General features: G+C 47.4%; 1 protein-coding gene across 1 annotated transcript; it reads left to right on the top strand.

Annotated features, from left to right (window-relative positions):
* The first annotated feature begins 4,964 nt into the window (after positions 1-4,964).
* Positions 4,965-6,440, top strand: LOC120843113 (uncharacterized protein K02A2.6-like). Its single transcript, XM_040214346.1, has one exon. The coding sequence runs from the start codon at positions 4,965-4,967 to the stop codon at positions 6,438-6,440; it is 1,476 nt and encodes a 491-aa protein (XP_040070280.1).
* Positions 6,441-21,077: the final 14,637 nt, after the last annotated feature.

Below are 21,077 nucleotides of genomic sequence, written 5' to 3'. Positions count from 1 at the left end.
TCTTGGGGACCGGAAATGGCTTATCAAAACAAATATAACGCTAGGACATACCGAATTCGTCTGTCAGCAAAAGTGACCAATTAATGAGCCTGTTTGGTGGCAAAACGGTGAGTTGGGATAGTTGGTTTTTCATCTGGGACTAAACGCAAAAAAAAAAAGACAAAACGAGGTCACGTCTAGTGTTGTCTGTACCTCTATTTGTCCTTGTTGTTGTTGTTGTTGTTTTTTGGCGTTTAGTTTAAGCTCTGTTTTGTGTTTTTTGTCCTCAATTTTGTAGAGCTGCGTGCAATTTACTTTAAACGAGTTGATTTCATTGTACAACTGATTGGATAAGAAAGCGATACAAAGACCGATGGATATTTTAGAACTTGCACTAGTAGCCATACTGTGGCGCATTTAATCTGCTTTCAAAATAACTCGGCGGATTTAATAATTTGTCCGAAATTAAAGCCTAGCACCGGGAAGGGGAGGGGGGATTCAATGAACAGTTACAGCTACAGAAAGCAGCAAAACAGCTTCGATCTCTGGTAGCAGAGACTGCAAGGACCAAAACGTTTTGTCCTCAAAAACACAAACATGAAGGCGCACAGCTCTTCTGAGCATTGCTAGACAAGGAGCCGCGGCTTTCAAGGGACGCTAACGTGTTACAGTTTTGGCACGAGAGAAGGGAACGCCATCCAGAACTCTACCCATTGGCACAAGTAGCCCTGTGAGTGCCTGCGACCCAGGTCAGCGTGCAGCGAGCCTTTTCTGCACTAAAGTTCGTTCTATCGTCTCAGAGGTGCCGTCTTTCCCCGGATATGCATTCTTCGGTCCGCTGCCTGACATTGAACTCCGCTTTCACACACGTCCTGAGGTGCCCAAGCACTATAGCTCGTTCAATCCACAAAGTAATGTGAGCTTTGCTTTCGATATGTAACAATATGCATAGTTTATCTTTTGTTGTCGTCAATTTTTTCGTAGCATATGAGTACGAACCGGTTCAAACCGGTTTGAACCTTTATTTTTTCACTCCGGAGTTGAACCGGAGCTGAACCGTTTTCCCTGAACCGGAACGAAAACCGGAACGAAAAATATTTCGGTTCGACACCCTGGTACAATGTAATTTTTGGTTAGAAACATTTTGTTTGTGTGTGTGTGTGTGTTTTTTTTTTTGTTTTTTTTGACTTAGGTGAACGTTGGCTTATAAATAATTTATTTGTCTTGTTTTATCCTTCGATCGTAACGATATGCTCTCAAGCCTTCGCATATTCTATCACCACCGCCATCGTCGCATCTCACGGAGTTTCAGCTTTCTGCGAAGCGTATAACTTAACTTACGCGGGCCAAAAAACCGAGTTTTATTTTCTCTAACGGACTCGGTAGAATAATTATTTTGGGTGAAAACGATAAAAAACAAACGTAATTAAGAGGAGCACGGAAGAAAACAGAAGAATCCGACTGATTAGGAGGTAGTTTAACAAAAAGAAAGGCAAATTGTCGTCTTCTACGGTTCGAACCTCATCTGCGTATTCCAAGAATAAATTTATTGGAGCATGCAAACTATTAGTGTTGTGGGTAGCTTTGGGCTATTATTTAGTAAAATAATTTATTAAAACGATTTATTAAAATAGTTGGTAGTCCAGCGATCGGTTGTCTTTTTCTGCTTCTCCTTCCTTCATAGTTAGCTGGTTCCATCCGTAATGTATCACAAACAACTAACTCAACTCATCCCCGTAGTAAGTTATCTTTCTAGTTACATGAGCACCTCTTTCGATAATTTCAACTTCATCAACACGTACGCCCTAAGCCTACTGATTGCCCATTTAATTTGCCAAGCACGGTTGCTCTCCAGAACCATACAGAAGAATGTGATTCTGGATGATGTGCAGTCTTTCTTCTGGGCAGTGAAACCATCACAAGGACACGCACAACGAGTGTCTAAGATCCTTCGTTCCGAGAAGTGGCGTCAAGCATGCCGCCTCACCGGCTTTCTATGAGTCCAATGTTCCACCCACAACAAGTTCTCCAATCACTTGACAATTAACAAAATCACAACAGAACGCCTCTGGAGTAAAGAGCATCTCCCAATTTGGCGTCATCATCTGGAACTACGTCGACAAGGTATGACAATTGTGAAAAGAACTCCGCTCCAGGTTGTAGTTTCTAGTTTCAGTTTGTGTTTGAACTCCTCAACTCCAAGCAGCCGAAGGAACATCGACTACCGAGAGGCATGCTGGGACAGGCCTCCCGCGGTGTAAGCGGAGTATCGCAATGTAACCTCCAACAATCCTATGTAATCTCAGTATTAAACGGTGTTAAACCACTACATTGGCGACGAGGATAAAAGTCGACAACCCGCGCACACACGCTGCACTACATCGATGGTTTTCTCGACCATCAACCGTCCGCTCCCAACCACTGAATTTCGCCACCACCGCACCACGTGGAACAAACACCTGCCTTGACATATTTCATCCTACCACCATTCTCGAGCTTCGTTGTGTACGAAGATGCATCTTCCGTGGGACCCCGCTGGCGGAAGTGGGTAACGCTATTCGACAACTTTCTTTTGGCGTGCAACGTAAAGGACCCGACACGTTCGAAAGCGATGCTACTGCACTACGCAGGCGACGAGGTGTGCGACATCTACGAAACGTTACCAGCGACGGCCACGGCCGACTCCACCAGTGGTACCGCTCCCAACGCTTACAAGCTCACGGTCGATCAGCTGACGAAACACTTCGACCCAAAGGCCAACTACAAATATCAACGCTGCCTGTTCCGGCAGGAGCTTCAGCTCGGCGACGAGAGTACTGACACGTACCACACGAGGGTACGGCACATCGCCATGCTGTGCGGATTCACCGACCTGGACGCCGAACTTAAGTCCCACATCATTCAAACTTGCTCGTCGGCAACCCTAAGACGCAAGTCGCTCCAAAAGCCGGACATGACGCTGACACAGCTGCTCGAACTTGCGCGCACCACGGAGATGGCAGACCGGCAAGCCAAAAGTATGGAAAGCGTCCTGGCTGGACTACAGAATGTCACCCTGCAGGTGCAGACACACAGACCTTCACGCTCCAAAGGAAAAGATGTCAAAGGAAAAGACCTGTCATCCCGACAACAAAATGACCACACGTGTGGACATTGCGGGCGGCGGTACATACCCACATCGCTCAGAACTCTGCCCGGCAAGAGGACAGATCTGCAACAGCTGTGGCAAGGCAAACCATTTTGCTCGAGTCAGCAGGTCATCGCGACGACCAGAGCGACGGCCACTGGATGAGACCAACACCCTAACAAGAGTGGCTTCTACGGAGTCTATCTTCCAGACGGACGACCAACACAAGAAGTTGCCACAAGCATCCATCACCTACGGCTCTTTTGGTACAACCAAGGCAATTACTGACTCAGACGCAACTGTCAACACCATGGGGAGTACACTTTCAACTGGCTTACTCAGAAGCCTTGTCTCCAAACTTCAACACGCCAGATCTTCCCTTATGGATCCTCGAAACCTCTGCACATTCTCGGTGAATTTCCAGTGCAGCTGAGCTATGAAGGACAACGCTGCCAGACGGTTGTACACGTCGTCAAAGAAGACAACCACGCGCTAGCGACGCTACTCAGCCGGGAGTCAGCCACTGCGTTGGACTTGCTACACATTGTGCACTCGCTGAGTACCCCTGACCCTCTCCGAGGATACCCAGAGCTCACCAATGGGATCGGCAAGCTCAAAGGGACATGTGTGCATCTCCACATCAACCCTGACTTACCTCCTGTGGCCCAGAAACCCCGCCAAGTACCCTTCCATCTCCGATCCAAGGTGGAGGCTGAACTTCAAGCCCTGCTCGAGGCAGACATCATTGAACCAGTGGAAGGACCTACCCCGTGGGTTTCCCCAATTGTGATCGTCCCAAAGGCATCGGATCCAACCCAGGTCCACATCTGTGTGGACATGCGCAAAGCCAATGTGGCCATCCAGAGGGAGCGACATCCTACCCCTACCCTCAAGGATATGGCTGCTGAGGTGACACATTCCAGGGTGTTTTCGAAGATCGACTTACGACACTGATACCATCAGCTGGAGATTGACCAGAACTCTCGCACGATCACCACCTTTACGACACCATCTGGCCTGCTCAGATACAAGCGTCTTTTCTTCGGAATATGCTCAGCTGCTGAGGTATTCCAACGTGCTATCACCAATGTGATCGCAAACATACCTGGCATGCTCAACACCAGCGACGACATTCTCGTCCATGGATCCACAAGAGAAGAACATGACAAGGCCCTGCATGCAACACTTGAGCGACTCATGCAGACTGGACTCACGGTGAACGCTGCCAAATGCACCTTCTATCAGCCCAAGCTAGAGTTATTTGGCTTTGTATTTGGCAGTGAAGGGCTCAAAGTTTCACCCAGCAAAGAGGCAACCATTCAGAAGGCACCGACCCCAGAGTCTGTCAAGGAATTGAGAAGTTTCCTTGGGTTTGCGACATATTGTTCTCCCTTCGTATCAGACTTCACCACAGTCTCCGCACCACTTCGGAATTTGCTTTGCAAAGACGCCGCCTGGCAATGGAGCCCAGAGCAGCAAGACGCCTTCTCCCAAATCAAGGATGCCGTCACGAACGCAACGACTCTTGCATACTTCAACCCAGAGGCAAAAACAACACTGATTGTTGACGCCAGCCCTGTTGGACTGGGTGCAGTACTCACGCAGCACAGTCATGGTGACCCCCATCCAAGACCAGTGCTGTACGCCAGTCGCTCGCTGACACCAACCGAACAACGATATTCGCAAACAGAACGAGAGGCCCTGGCCATGGTGTGGGCGTGTGAACATTTCTACCTGTACATCTATGGAGCGTCGTTTGTGGTCGTAACAGATCACAAACCTCTGACGACCTAATTCTCGACAAAGGCAACCAACACCCCTCCCAGGATCGAGAGATGGCGCCTTCGGGTGCAGCTGTATGGCTTTGAGGTGCAATACCAGCCTGGAGACCATAACCCTGCTGACTATTTCTCCCGACACCCTGTTGAGGTACCAAAAGAAGATCTCCAACGCTCGACTGAAGAGTTTGTTTGCCTCACCTTGGAAACAGCCCGGCCTAACACTGTCCTTTGACGAGGTTCGAGCAAGTGCGGACAGGCTTTACACGGCCATTGCGGAAGCCATCGACAACAATACCTGGCATCGACTGACAAAGGAGTTCCCCTCCACAAGAGACACAGAGGAGATCAATAAACTCACGAAAGTGAGAGAGCAGCTCTCCACACAGACCAACATCATCCTTCAGGGCACAAGGATCCTGATACCCAGACCTCTATGCATACGTGCAGTGCAGCTGGCTCATGTTGGCCATCAGGGTATGGTAAAAACAAAACAGCTTCTACGCACAAAGGTGTGGTTCCCAAAAATGGACAGTCTCTGCACCGAAACCATCCAGGCCTGTGTTCCATGTCAAGCCTGTGACGAGAGGTCGCACCAAGAACCCCTCAGCATGACAAAACTTCCTGAGCGACCCTGGGCAGAGATTGCTATCGACCTTCATGACCCCTTGCAGTCAGGAAAATACCTGCTTGTTATCATTGACGAGCAATCTCGCTTCCCAGTGCTGGAGGTGGTTCGGTCAACATCCGCCAAACAGATACTTCCAAGACTCCGCAAGACTTTTGCTCTCTTTGGGACACCAGACGTGGTTAAGTCCGACAATGGTCCACCCTTCAACGGCAAGGACGTGGCATCTTTTGCTGCAGAACTGAACTTTCACCACAGAAAAGTGACTCCATATTGGCCTCAAGCCAACGGCACTGTAGAGAGGTTTATGAGGCCTCTTGTGAAACTCATCCAGACCGCTCACATAGAGGCCAAGGATCTCGAGATGGAACTGGACGCATACCTTGCCAGTTACCGGCAGACTCCCCCCCTCACCACAGGCTGCACACCATACGGCATGATGTTTGGAAGGGTTGCCAAAGGTCTACTGCCCACTGTTACACCACCAGAATGTCAGCAAACAGAAACACAAGATCATCAAAAAAAAAAGAACATCAAGGCTTATGCTGATCAACGCAGACGGGCACACCATCGCGAATTCTCTGTGGGGGAGGGAGTCATCAAAAAGCGCGAAACAAGAAGGAAACATCAATCAGTATACGACCCAGAACAACTGACAGTCATCGCCACAAAGGGAAACACAATCATCGCTGCAAGCAAAGAAAGGAAAAAAAGTTTGCCGAAACAAGACGTTCTTCAAGAAGCTGCCAATGCCCAACTACGTTGGAGGGCCAGAATCAGTCCCAGAGATGATGATGATGATGCCCAGGCAGGCAACTTTACAGTCGTCAAGTCGTCCACATCAGCGGCGGACAAGGCCGAAAAGACTCGTGGAACAGTGTTAGCCTCTTGCAGACTGCCTCCAAATAGGGAGAGATGTAGTGTCTAGTTTCAGTTTGTGTTTGAATTCCCCAACTCCAAGCAGCCGAAGGAACATCGACTACCGAGAGGCATGCTGGGACAGGCCTCCCGCGGTGTAAGCGGAGCATCGCAATGTAACCTCCAACAATCCTATGTAATATCAGTATTAAACGGTGTTAAACCACTACACAGGTGATAGGAAACGCTCCTATATCAGCCAGAGCAAAACAGGTGTTAAAAAACCGACCCAAATATGCCATAGCACACTAAGCTTGAGGCGTTAGACAAACTATCCCTCATACGCCAAATAGCCGCAAAAGCCCCGCAAGACCGAGAACCACAAATCATTGATGAGGGAATTCAAGTCTTTGCTTGCCTAAACCATCAGGCCCAGGTGAAAGCGAGCTTTGGACCTATTATGCAAGAGCTGCGGAGCAAACGATTAAAGCTGTGAGTCTGAGACGAGCAAGGATGATTCGTGGTTCTAGCATCCGACACATATGGAGAAAAAGCCCACCAAGCAATGACCAGGAATTTCATCCCTGCTGACAAAAAACAATCCAAAGGAGCAAAACAAGCCATCCTAAAATTGCTAGACGAAGCTCAACAACCAGGTCTTAGCACCAAGATCAGAGCCGCAAAAAATGACCTACTATCAGTGTTTTTTTTTTTCGGCCAAAAATCATAAATGAGGAGTTCCCTTCCGGGCAATCGTTTCAAAAAGAATTACATGGAAGGCATGCGTCTTGAAGTTTTTAGCCCCAAAAATCTCCAACGCACAGATTGAAGACCCTTTCCGCATACCAAACTCGGAACATGTCATCTCCTTCCTTCAAGATCAAGGGCACCTCATTGGTTCTGGTTTTTCTATTGATGTGGAGCACAAGTATTACTCTATCCCGCACTCAAGCCTCATACATGTTCTCCAATCCACCATCGAGGAAAAAGGTCTCACCAAGTTCCAAAACACCGCAAGAATGAGCTTAGGCATCTTTTTCGAAATCTTAAGATTCTACCTGTCAGCGACGGTAGTGGCCCAGCTAGATCACCAGTATGTGCAAAAAAGTGGCATTTGCATTCGCTTTCAAGTGGCCCCGCATTTATGCGAAATCTTCCTTGCGAAGTGGGGAAAAGCCATCTAGGAAGCCACACAAGAGGCACGCATGGGGGTTATTTTTAGATATGTAGACGATCTTCTTATTTTGTGCACCACAGAAGTCAACAACCAAGTCGATGGATGTCTTAAAACCACCTTGACACAATTCGAAAAAAAGCTGCACGGGCCTCACCCACGAAACTCCTGTTGATAAACCAATTCGGTTTCTTGATTTGGCGTTGAAATTCCAAGCAGGGCATGTCTGTTGGCAATACCAAACCCAATTGGGAAAAGGTTTTTTTTTTTTCCCCCTATGATTCCGAACATTAAAAAAATGTTAAGCAAGGTCTGGCCATCGCAGCCCTCTCCGCAAGCCTAAAGAATACCTGCCCACATCAAGCACAACAAAGCTTTGATACCCAAATTTCCCGACTTCACAATGCAGGGTATCCAAAAACCTTATTGGTCTCCATATGTGAAAAAATATGCCACATTGTCAAAAGGAACAATGTCCAAAGTGAAGAACAAGCAAGGAAAACAAAGAAGCCCTTTGCAGTAGTCCCATATATTCATAGGATCACCCACAAATTGAAAAAAAAAATAGCGAACCGGTAAAACGTTTAAGTTGTGTGCTCAGCACCCAATAAGACTTATTCCTTATGCCACAGGATCAATCAGGCACAAACCGACAAGAAGATATGTCTGACACCAGGCACAGGGCAAAATACGTTCCGTGCCAAAAAGGAGTCGTTTACAGCATACCGTTAACATGTGGACGCTGCTACATTGGACAGACCGGGAGATGCATAAACGAGCGTACGCGTAAACATCTGGTGAACCTGAAAAATCTCGTGGGACCAGGATACCTCGCTGGCCATTGTCAAACTTGCAAATGCAAACCAATATCTTGAGCAAGCCCGCATCATATGGCACCACAAAAACCAGCTGGCAAGGGAGATGTTGGAGGCCTTGGCTTTAGACAAAGAAGAAGAAAACTGTGTAAGCTCCGCCTCAATAACCCTGCAACCTCAAGAAAAGCTCTTTCTGCAGGGCGCCCTCCCTGCTCAGTATAAATAGAAGGAAGAAAGTAACACGATACCGAAAAAAATAAAAAAAAGCAGATGGATACGCATAAGAACTAGTAGAAGAGGAGAACGAGTTATTACAATAGTTAGTAGTCGAGCGATAGGTTGTTTTTTCTGTTTCTCCTTCCTTCATTGTTCAGCTGGTTCCACCCGTAATGTATCATAACCAACTAGCTCAACTCATCCCCGCACCTAGCTGGCAGGTGGAATGAAATTCTACGCCACAGTTAACTCAAAAATTACATCGATGACGGCAGCCTCCCTTTCATGAAGACACAATATACACCACTTCAAATAATGAACAACTCGGGGAAATAAAAAGATGGTCAATTTTTCCCCCAAATTTAGTCGATAACGAGGTAGTACAGATACCGCCTATCTGGGCATACGCCACGGTATCCGGCACCGAGGCCTTCACGCTTAAGCAGGCGTATACACACAGGGCGCGAACAGAATTACGCGAAAGCTCGCCAGAGACGCGCTGCGCCAGAAGACCGACACCGGCACCCCCCGGAACGGAGGCACCTCTTCGCGTCGCGGCGCCCGAGCAGGATCGTCTCGGAGTCAGCGTGCAATGCGGAACGGCTGGCGGGGGTGACGCCGACGAGAAACACAATGCCTCCTCGTGCGGGCGTCCGGGACAGAAGAAGCGGACTGGAACCCCCTACAGCGGCCCTTAAAGACGCCGGTCCGATCCGCGTCCCTGGTCTTTCGGAGCCACGCTTCTTTGAGTCGAGGGAGCGCCAAGCCGCGTCCCCGAGTTAGGCGGATCTATCCCTCCAGGAGTCGCACGGACAGCACGGCGGTTGGAGCAGTCGCCCGCTCTGGCCGCAGCGACAGCTGGGGTGTTTGGTGACTGAGGGTCGTCATTCCAGGTGAGAGGTGGTGTTTTTATTAGAATTATTGCGTCATCCCCACCTCGTTAATCGCGGCTAAACTCGAATTTAGATCTGTTATATCGTCTAGCGATTACTCGTTGACTACTTTAAAACGAGGAAAGGAGAGGGTAGCGGGGAGAGCTACTTTTCATGTTATATTTTTTTATATATCTTCATGATCGCCTTAATTTAGTGCTTTTATCGAGTTATAGTGTGACGTCTACGGAATGATGTTAGTGATTGAATATCGCAGATCAACTGGCCTAAAAGTTTAATGATTAACGGACTACAAACGAGGATATGCAAACAGAATAACCACCTAGTAAGAGTAGGGTGATCGGACGTCCCGTTTTGGGCAGGTCAGTCCCGTCTTAGAGGTTCATTTACGTCCTCCCGTCGTTTGCATCGAAAAAGCCTAATGTCCTGCTTTCGCGGGAACGTGCAGTTCCGAAATTAGTACTAAGCGAATGGAAGAAAAGCGAAATAATGTTGTTTTTTTATTCCTTAGAAACGTAATTTTATTAAAGTATACGTTCAAAGTTACCTTCCATATAGAACAATTTTGAGCTCTTTCCTTCCTTACATCTGCCAATAAAACTGTCAAACTTTTATTGTAGTACTACTGAATTTTACACGTTAATTTGACAACAATAAAAACGTGTGTAAAAGTGACCACGAAAGTCACTTGCCCGACTCCGGAACAATGTGCTCAAGTGACTAGTAGCACAATTTCACTTTTGCATCTCCGCCAGAGTGTCCCGTTTTCTACCCTGAAGAATGGTCACTTTAAGTACACAAGAAGCGAGGAACGAACAGCTCCCTAAGCGGGGACATAAATTAGGCAAGTCTTAAGTTTCCTAAACTGTTGGGAGCTATAACACGAACAACAGTTTCTGCTTTCTAGTGGTAACGAGCGATTGGTAACCGCCAGTAGTCGATCACCATCGATAATAATACTAGTATATTATAATAACGTAACGGAAAGCAGCCGACCAACTTCTCTCAACAACTCGTTTGCCTTGCGCGCGCTGTTTTAACGGCCAAACTTGTATAGGCCTTCCGCAGCGCGAACGTCGACGGGCAAAATGTATCGCTCGCTTACATCATATTCGCTCCATAGAGTCAAGTAGCACATAGAGACTCTCTATCTTTTCTGGTACGCATCCGCGAGAACGCAACCAAAAATCGCACGGAATTCAAAGCACATGAGAATTGTTCAACGATATATGTTCGAAAAACCGGGATATTGACTGCACGTAAATCGCCGGTAAAGTTTTGTTAACGCAAATATTATGATGTTTGTACAATCAATACAAACGCGTGGTTAAAAAAAAAAAAAAAAACCAGAACGTGGATTTTTTTTTTTTTTTTTTGTAATTTAGAATTTGTGCAATTTTCGGTTAAAATATTTTTTTTTTTTCGACGCCACTTATGCTGTATATTTCGTAACTGAAAGTTGTATTACTCGACGTCGCAACAAAGTCGCAGCTAAAAATGGCAGTCAGCAGGATCGCATCCTGTGCATCAGGTGTAACTCGGCAAATCACAGAGCCCTCGAATTGTTCGGAACCATTACTATGCAGCTACTAGAAGTTTTATTTATTTTTAACATCGAGACATGAAAAGGACTAATCAATCTTACCGTCAAATGTCCCTAGGAAATCACCGCTGCACCGTATTCCTGCACAGTTTATTTCACAAGCTTTAACATCATGTCCCATTGCTCCGCCAGAAACTAAGGCTCATTTCGATTACATTTATAAAGTCGGCACGCCAAGCGTTAACACTCACACGTTTAACATCTAATTTATGCGTAGAACATCAAATGACTGGAACTGTCTTTCCGTTTCAATTGCTGTAATTATTAAAAACTTTTTAAAAGACTTTCATTAGCAGCTTTTTTTTTTTTTACTTTATTTAATTGCCATCTTTCTTCGTGTGTTCACTCCTCCCTGTAACATACTTTGTACCTTGAGGATAAATAAATGAAAATAATTTATTTATCTTTCGTGGCGTGAAGATAGAACTTGATTGTTTTTTCTGTGAGTTCATAGCAGACATCAGTGTTGCGGAGTTGCCACTCCGGTACTGGAATGGTTCCAGAATCATTCCGCATTTTCGCGACCCTGGAATGGAATGGGAATGGAATGGCGGCAGCGCTGCATATGTGGAATGGAATTAGATGCTGTTTGTCGAGAATGGAGTGGGAATGGAATAGGCTCGGTTCTTATGCGAGCTGTGTCGATGATCACCAGGGGAAGGGGTCTCCAAACTTTTTGCCTGAGGGGTCGGATTAGGGATCTGTCACAGTCTCGAGGGCGGGAAGGGGGGGGGGGGGGGGGGGGGGGGGGGGGGAATTGTATTTATAAAGGAGAGAGAACTAAATAAATAAAACTAGATGACCATTTAAACACAGCAACGAATGTTAGGCGCTGCTATGGGGTTAAGGATGTCCCCGAATTATGCTAATATCTTTATTCTGTCGTATACTAAGAAGCCGGACATGTATGTTCGTTATATTAACGATATTTTTTATAATCTGGAAGGACACCGAAAGTACACTTCTTAACTTTCTGGATTATCTTAATGGATCTCACTGCACAATTAAATTTAATTGCAATTACTCCTTGAACACCATAATCTTTCTCGATGTTAACGTTAAAAATCTGGGCTACAACCAGAGCTATACAGGGAAGCCTACGGACAAACGCCAGATTTTTCGCTACGATAGCTACCACCCAAAATGTAAACAAAAAAAAAAAGATAATATACCTTGCAGTCAATTCTTTCGGTTACGTAGGATTTGCTCTGAGGATTCGAACATCAAAGGTAATGTAACTTCACTCAAAAGCACGTTACTCAAAAGAAAATATCCCGCATCTATTCTTAATGATGCCACAAGAAAAGCGTGAACTCTAGAACGTGGCACACTCCTTCAGTCTTCACCACAGTTCCGCTCTAACGGACCAAGAGTACCATTGGTTATGAACTACTGCTTGAACATATCAAGCCTAAATTTTATACTGAAGAGGAATATAAATATCATGCACCGCGACGACAAACTTAGAGATATTTCCCGAATCACCCTTTGCCACTTTCCGCAAGCATTGAAGCCTGGGGACAATGCTTTGTCCATGCACCTTACACAAAAAGTCCCGATTCACGTGGTGGCTGCCGTCCCCGTCGTAGTACCCCACGCCAGTTCTGCCCTTTGACTGTGGCAGCTGATCGTATTTCGAGCTGCGCAACAGCTTTCTTCATGAATATTAAACAACTAATTGACTGCAAAACTCTTGACGTGATATATAATATTAACTGCACGCCCTGCAATACGCAATATGTGGGGGAAACTTTAAGGTCCACGAGGGAGCTTTTTTATTGCCACAAGTCTGACATTGTAAATAAGGCAAATACACCAGTTGCTAAACACTTCAACTCTGACGTATACCATAACATCAGCATAAAATCACCGTCGTGGAAAGTAATTTTAAAAATGTTATAACACATAAAAATAGTCATATATTACGTTTCGAAATTTTGTTCCTTGGCTCCACTTAGCATGAACATCTCAAAGGGAAACCTCCATAGGTTGTTGTAGTCTTCTTGTTGATTCAGGCACACCCCGATCGCGTCGGGTAATTCGTCAAAAAGAAAGAAGAGAGGAGATGGGTGTGGAGGGAGGAGGAAAAAAATAAAAAAAGAAAAAAATATATTTTTTTACATGATTTTCAGTTAATTTTTTCTAAGCTTAACGAGCCGAACTTACTCGAATTTAACGCTTCCACCACGGCGCGATCTGTCTCCAAGCTGCTCCACACGGCGTGTCCAGTTATGTTGAGAAGTGGTTTATGGCTTCCTTGCGTTGCTCGGTGTTCCCTTCACCAATATTTATGTTGTTTTTCTAGCTACCCGCGTAGTTGTGATTATATACATTTGTTTTTGTTTTTTTTTGGGCGGGTGTGAGGATAAAGCGAATGCCGGCTTTTACCATGTAAGTTTGCTTTCCCTAAAAACTGCCAAAGCCTTTTTTTTTTTGTCGGCGTGTCTTCTCTCTCTCTCTCTCTCTTCTTTTTCTCTTTCTCGCTCTCTCTCTCTCTCTCTCGCGGTCTCTGGAACACCTTGCAGCTTGTATTATCTCTTCACTTGAAAAAGAGCAGGCTCTGCTCGAAACGTCGAATAAAACCTCCTGCTATTGTTCACAATTTTTTCTACGTTTGATACTCTCTTGGAAAAGAATTGCTTATTGACACTTTGGATCTATTAAAAAACCCTAAGATGGATGAATACATATACTTCAATTTGAAACGTAATATGCAGCTAAATATGACATTACACAACCATGGTGACCAAGAAAACTCACCAGGCGTTGTAAATCAAAGCGCTTGGGAACTTTGGCATATTCGCACAGCGAAAAATAGTAATGACAATGATAAAACTAAGGTAGCCAATATGTAATAGTCGTGACAGAGGACGCTAAGCACAATGCCCGCGAGAACGCACTGGAATTTTAACATAGCTGCAAAGGACACGCAGCAGGGGACCAAGAATGACGATGCGAATGATGACAGTGTTCAATGGATAGTATACGGCGAGAGGACCCGCGTTACGAAGTTGTTTATCACGTTCTTTTGGGTATCTTCGTTTGCATATTTGGAACGCGTCGCGGCGTCGTTTCCTTACGCGCACTTCTTTTTGCGCCGATAGCAGCGGTTCTGCTGGAAGCGGGCCGAGGACCGCGTGGTGGTGGTGGAGGTATAACTTTATTTTTTTCAAAAGGTTAAGAGACCGACGAGTCCCGGACGGAGCCCTTACTTCATTGGGAGGAACGCGGCCAGCCACGGGCCTACGGGCTAATGGCGAAATTCTCTAGCGCATGGTATGTGGCTCTTGAAACAGCCTCATTGCATTGGAGGTGACTGCTAGCTTGATTGTATCACTGGCTTATCATTCTTTGAGGATGAAAATGGCGCGCCCTCAGTGAAGCAACCTCAACTGAATAGTTGTAGACAGACAAGAGGTCGCATACCTGGCGCCGCGAGACGCGATGAAGCGGCTCTTGTAATCATGCACGGTTAGCATGTAGCGTTTAACCAGGGTGTCAAACCGAACCCGAACCGAAAACCCGTAGCAAACCCGTTATTTTTAGCTGAACCGGAACAAGACCGTAACCGAAATCAAGAATTTGATATTGAACCCGAACCGGAGCGGAACCGTAAATTCATGTGGCGGTTACCGATTCATTGGAAAGGGCTTAGCGAAAATGTGAGCCACGCCTTCTTGCGGGTGGCGGCGCCGAAGCCACTTATATATTCGCGACGGTTGCGTCAGCGGCTCAGGTTTGACTAAACAAACGGCAGCGACGACATAGAGACAGCTCAATAATACTGGGACAAATATATATTTCATGTCTATGTGCAGCACGAATTGACGTCGGCGAGGAGGCGTACACTTCTATGCTTTGTTCCACTTTACCATGAACCGCAACGAACGCTACGAGCCACCGGAGCAAAGCTCAGAGGGTGTCACGTATTCTTCCGGTTGGCGGGCGACGCGGGGAGCGCGAAGTCACGAGACGAGCTATGAGCTACGGATTGGGTCGTGTAGGTCGTGGCGTCCATCGCAGTAAAACGGAATATATCTGACTATGCCGAAAGACTAAAGAGCTATTACTTGTGTGTTTGTGTGCGCCTGTGTGTGTTTGTGTGTATTTTCTTTTCTTGCTGCAAAGCAATATTCCTCAAGGAAGGAGAAAGCGAACATAAACATCAAAATAAAAACAAAAAGTTAAGGGCTGTCGGCGCGTTTGTTCCACTGCGGAGAAATCCGGAGGCGCCAAGAGGCGAAACTGCGACCAGCGCGACGCTGCGGCGCCGGTCGCTAGTCGCAGTGCCCTGGACGCTGCCTGAAGAAAAACCTCTTGTATGTTTGTGCGTTTTTCAAAAACTAAATTCGCACTTTTTTATTATTTTTTTTTTTTATTGGCTTTGCTGTATTTTTTTTCCTTCAACTCAGTCGTCCGAGCGAGTCGTTCGGGCGTCCGTTGTGCGTATAGTTTGCTGATTCGATCTGGATGAGCGTCGTACCGGCGTGCGGTCATGTATCAGTATTGCGTGAGCCTGTTAAGACCCCAAGCTAGCAGTCGTACTGCACTGGCTAGATTTCTCATCTACACTGGGTAACAATATCGGCACAGTCTGGCAGACGAAACTCCTGATGTCTAAACGCCTGGCATTAAAGACCCCAATGTGTTGAAAGTCGAAAGATGTTTGTCCTGTCCGTCCTCTTCGTCTGACTCTTTCGTATATTTTTTAATTTTTTTTTTTTTTTTTTTTTTTTTTTTGGGGGGGGGGGGGGGGTTAGTCTGTTAGTACGGTGCGTACTATCGTCACGGTGTCACTGTGCGTGCTGGCTCATTGACTTCACATGTGAGTACTGTACTTTGGTGGTTTCCAAGCACATATATCACTGCGTAATTTTCATAAAACGGTATTTGCGTTAAAAATTCTAGATCATAAAACAAAATTAAATATATATTTCTTTTACTGTCCTCGCTTCCGCAGCACGGCTTCTGATGGCCTTTTTTTATGCAGATGACGCCGTGTTGAACTCACTTTTTCTTGTTAACAACTAAAAACTGTGGCTTTTTTTTTTTTTTTTTTTTTTTTTAAAGAAGCAGTTAGACTGTTTGCGCTTGGTGGAACCGGTAACCGAACCGTGATTTCAAAAGCATGACTGAACCAGAACCGAACCGGAACAAAATGCAAAGCTGCTGAACAAGAACCTGAACCCGGCCGGAATAATGACCGGTTCGACTCTCTGCTTTTAAGCCAGCCGATCTTCTAGTGTTTGCGTGGGACACAAAGAATTGGAATTAATATGTTAAGAAATCGCAAGAATCGCACAGCAAACGTAAAACTTTACGTTCTAAAGCAGGTAACATGATATGATGGTGCTACAGTCGCTTGTGCTAGCTCCGTGTACCGATTGCACTTTGTCTGCGGCTTTCTGTTCTTGCCGTAGTGCATGGAGATTTGGGGCATGCAGGTGTACGCGGCATCGCTTTTAACTGAGCACGATACCTCGTTTCAGCTTCGGTCCGAGCGCGGCCGATGTTATGAGCCAAAGGGCCAATCAAACAGCGCAAAAAGCGCAGCGTCATGGCGTGCTTTCTCCGCTAGATAGGACTAGCCGGCGGAGGAGCACGCACAGAGACTTGGCGAATACAGGCTGGTCCTATCAACTGCAGAGGGCACGCCATGAAGTTGTGTCTCTTTCGCTGTTTGATTGGCCCTTCGGCTCATAACATTGGCCGCGCTCAAACTGAAGCTGAAACGAAGTATAGCAGAGAGCAAGATAGCTTCTTGCGCCACGCACGAACTACTCATCTTTAAGGCTTTCTCAAACAAACAACACACTAGCCATGTATCTGCGCGGGGCATACGGACCGCTTGCGAATGAAATTTCTGGTTTTACTTGTTAGCGTCTGTTGTGACTTGCAAGATTTTTAAGCTTGATCGCGCAATCGACGTCTGCAGTGACACCAAGTACCACGAAGCGCTTTGTGCGACCACCCTTCGGCCAGTAGAATTACTGCTTTGAGGAAGCTTTTGCATACTCTAACGCTTTTATTTAAGCGTGTCCTTTTGCCCCAATCTGTTCCCCGCTTGTCCCCGACGTGACGTCTTCTTCCTCTTCTTACAACCGTCACACTATTCCCCCTCCAAAAAGAAAATAACTACTTTTCATTCTCATTTTAGGTGGAGCTGCCCTCGTAGCGAGCGAGGCGGTTCCTGTGTACCACAAACATGCGAGAACGGGTCTTGTGTCTCACACGGTACACCACGTCATTAAGACGCGCGACAACAGTGTATGGCCCTTGCCAGTTTCTTTGAAGTTTCGGTGAAAGTCCTCGTTTTCGTAGCGGGTTATACAGCCATACTCTGTCACCCGGTTCAAAAACCTCTTGCGTGCTGTGCTCGTCATAGCGTGCCTTCATGCGCTGAAAGCCGATAGACAAGCGGTTTTTGACGAAGTCGTGGGTCTGTTCAAGACGTGTCATCAGGTCATTAATGTACGGCTCTGGTTGAGAGGGGCGGTCTGGCGGTCTTGAGAAGGCGAGATCGCAGGGCATACGAATTTCCCGCCCAAAGAGAATCATAGCAGGTGTATACCCGGTGACTTCATGGACCGCTGCTCGGTAGGAGTAGAGAAACAAAGGAACACAGTCGTCCCAATTGTCATGGTGGCAATTAACAAACATAGCCAAATGCTGCAGTATGGTGCGATTAAAGCGCTCCACGAGTCCATTGGACTGAGGATGCAGTGGCGTCGTTCTTGTCTTGGTTATGTTAAATTGTTGACAAACCTCTTTAAATACTTGGGACTCAAAGTTCCGCCCTTGGTCGGAATGCAGTGCCAAGGGTGCGCCGTATCAGGATATCCAGTGAGTCACCAGAGCATCCGCCACAACAGGGGCAGTCTGATCAGGAATGGCGATGGCTTCTGGCCATTTCGAAAAGTAGTCCACAATGACGAGAAGATACCTGTTTCCAGTTTTTGATCGTGGTAATGGACCTAGAACATCGATGGCGATACGTTCAAATGGTGCTCCACTGATGCACTCTTGCAAAGGCGCGTGCGCTTTCTTGTGTGGACCCTTACGCGAGGCGCACATGTCGCATTGCCGGCAATATAATCTAACGTCACTATGGCACTGCAACCAGTAGAAGCGCTCGCGTATCTTCCGAAGGGTGCGATTGAAGCCAAAATGGCCTCCTTCAGGACTGCTGTGAAGCTGTCTGAAAATCTGGGCGCGGAACTCGGGTGGTGCCACTAGCTGCCACACGACTCGGTCACCAGTAGGTGACTCCCAGCGACGATAAAGAAGTCCGTTGCGGAATTCCAGCGTGTCCCACTGGGCCCAGTAGCTTAAGACGTCTCGAGAAAGATGAGATATCTCGGTACGTGGCGGTCGGCGACCGCTTCGCTTCCATTGGACCCATAGGCCGACAGCAGGGTCGCGCAACTGGGCCTCTTGGATCTCTTCAGGTGACCACATGTTGTTAGAGATGGCTACCTGGCAGAACATGTCTGTCCGGGTCGAATTACGGCGGATCATGCTCAAGCACTGTCGACAGGAGCCCTCACTGCATGGTCGTCTGGAGAGGGCGTCAGCGTTGCTGTGATGTGATCCGGCTCGATGTTTGATCACAAAGTTGTACTGCTGGAGTTGTTCTAGCCAGCGGGCCACTTGTCCTTCTGGCGCCTTGAAACCAAGCAACCATGTCAAAGCCGCGTGGTCTGTACGAATAATGAATTTCCTGCCGCACAAGTAGTGATTGAAGTGAGAGAGCGCCTTGACTATCGCAAGAAGTTCGCGTCTTGTGGTGCAATAGTTACGCTCCGGTTTTGTGAATGCTTTGCTATAATACCCGATGATTCGCTCGTGGCCCTCTTGCTGTTGGGATAGAATGCCACCGGCTGCAGTGTTGCTTGCATCTGTATCAAGAATAAACAAGGCGTCATCTCTTGGGTAAGCCAGTGCAGGGGGCGATGTTAATGCCTGCTTGAGTGCCTCGAAGGAGTCTTGACATTCGGTGGACCAGTTGAACACCTTGGACTTCTCAGTTAGAGCATAAAGCGGTTTAGCGACTCGCGAGAAACCAGGAACAAATCGCCGGTAGTAAGTCGCTAAGCCAAGGAAACTCAGAACGTCCGCACCTGATGTCGGGGTCGGCCAATCGGTTATGGCACACAACTTCGTTGGGTCAGGAGAAACTCCATTGGCTGAGATAACGTGGCCTAGGTACCGAGTTTCCCTAGCAAATAGGGTGCATTTTTTAGGAGTTAGTTTCAGGTTTGCGTCCTGAAGTCGCTGAATAACCAGCTCAAGATTTGCCAAGTGTTCGGCGAACGTTTTCCCAAGGACCACGATATCGTCTAAATAAACAAGGCACGCAGACCAGGTCAGTCCCTGAAGAACCTTCTCCTTCAGACGTTGGAACGTTGCGGGCGCATTACACAACCCGAATGGCATGACTGTAAATTGGTAGAGTGCACAGCCTGTGCTGAAGGCTGTTTTTTCGCGGTCAGTTGAATGTACTGGAACCTGCCAGTAGCCGCTCTTCAAGTCGAGAGTCGAGAACCAAGTGGAACCCGCGAGTGCGTCTAAGATGTCATCTGTCCGTGGTAGTGGAAAGGCATCCTTCTTTGTAACGTCATTCAGCTTTCTATAATCCACGCAAAATCGAATCGATCCATCTTTTTTTTTTACCAGGGTGATCGGCGAAGACCAGGGTCCATAGGCTGGCTCAATGACACATTGTGTGAGCATTTCTTGAACAAGGTCATTTACGTGCGCGCGCTTAGCCAGCGGCACCCTGCGAGGTGGCTGTCGAATGGGCGCAGCATCACCGGTTATGATGCGATGTGCGGTCAGATTTGTTTTTCCCAAATCGGTGTTGCTACTGCTGAATACCGTCGAAAAACGAGATAGAAAGCTTTTTAGGAGGACAGCGTCATCTTGTTGAAGTCGAGAAGCAGTAGTCTCGTATAGCGGAATAAGGTGAGCGCCGAGTTCAACTGAACACGAGCCTAGCGAGGTAGCAGGTGTAGTTTCCTTGCAAAAAGCAACTGTTGGTTGAGCATCTTCACTTTCTGTTCTGCTGTGGCCTTCTTCTTGGGAACTCGAGCAAGTCATTGTCGGAAGGGTGGTTGCCGACCGATGCATGGTTGTCCACTGTGAGGCCTTGCGAGCGGCCTCCACTTCTAATGCATACGTGTGAGCGGCCCGGAACGTGCGGGGGTGGTAAAGACGCACAGCTTCTTGGATATCTTCAGATGCAATAGCATCAATGAACGCCGCAGTGCTGACAGCATCTACGGTGCCTTCGGAAGACCCGAGAAACGACAAGCGCGCAAGACGCTCGATGTCGTCAGCGAGCTGGGACAACGTCTCACCCGATGCTTGTCGTCGATGACGTAGCTCAGCATGTTGAAGGTGACGTTGAGGCCCATCGCCGAAACGTTCTTCTAACGCCTGGACCAGCAAGGTGTACGAACCGCGGGATTCAGGCGGCATGTGGTGGAGCACTTGCAACGCTGGACCGCTGAGGTTTAGTGCAAGTACTTGTGCCTGCTGCTCTTCGGTCCAGCGATTGGCTTTAGCAAGAATCTCGAACTGTGTTACGTAGGCAGACCATGTGCCTGTGCCGTCAAACTGCAATGGCCGCAGCTTAAGGCGTGGAGTAGATAAAGGTATAGTCGACGCGACGTTTGTCGTCACTGATGTTGGCGGCAGATAACTTGGACTTGCCTGCGAAAGTCCTGGCTGGACGAGAGCTCGCAGGCCGTCAAGAAGTGCGACCGATATTCGTTCGAATAAATTCGACAGAACCTCCAAAAGGGCCGCGTCTCTGTGCCTGAGCTCCTGGGCAGTTCGTTGGTGGTGGGCATCCAGCAGGGCTTCAATGGCCGATGAAGTCCCAGTTCGAATGTTAGGGTCAATGGAGTCGGGAACCGGCCGGGGCGCGATGGCTTCTCCGGTTCGCGGGATCTCATCCTCAGGCTGTCGAGGAAGGTCCATGCGTGCCGGCAGAAGGCGTCTT

Source organism: Ixodes scapularis, unplaced genomic scaffold, assembly GCF_016920785.2.
Source record: "Ixodes scapularis isolate PalLabHiFi unplaced genomic scaffold, ASM1692078v2 PGA_scaffold10__122_contigs__length_95168666, whole genome shotgun sequence".
Classification (NCBI taxonomy): Eukaryota; Metazoa; Arthropoda; class Arachnida; order Ixodida; family Ixodidae; genus Ixodes; species Ixodes scapularis.
This window is presented reverse-complemented; position numbering and strand designations above follow the sequence as displayed.

Coding starts and splice junctions, on each gene's coding strand:
- LOC120843113 (XM_040214346.1), top strand. CDS start 4,965: ATGGCTTTGAGGTGCAATACCAGCCTGGAGACCATAACCCTGCTGACT.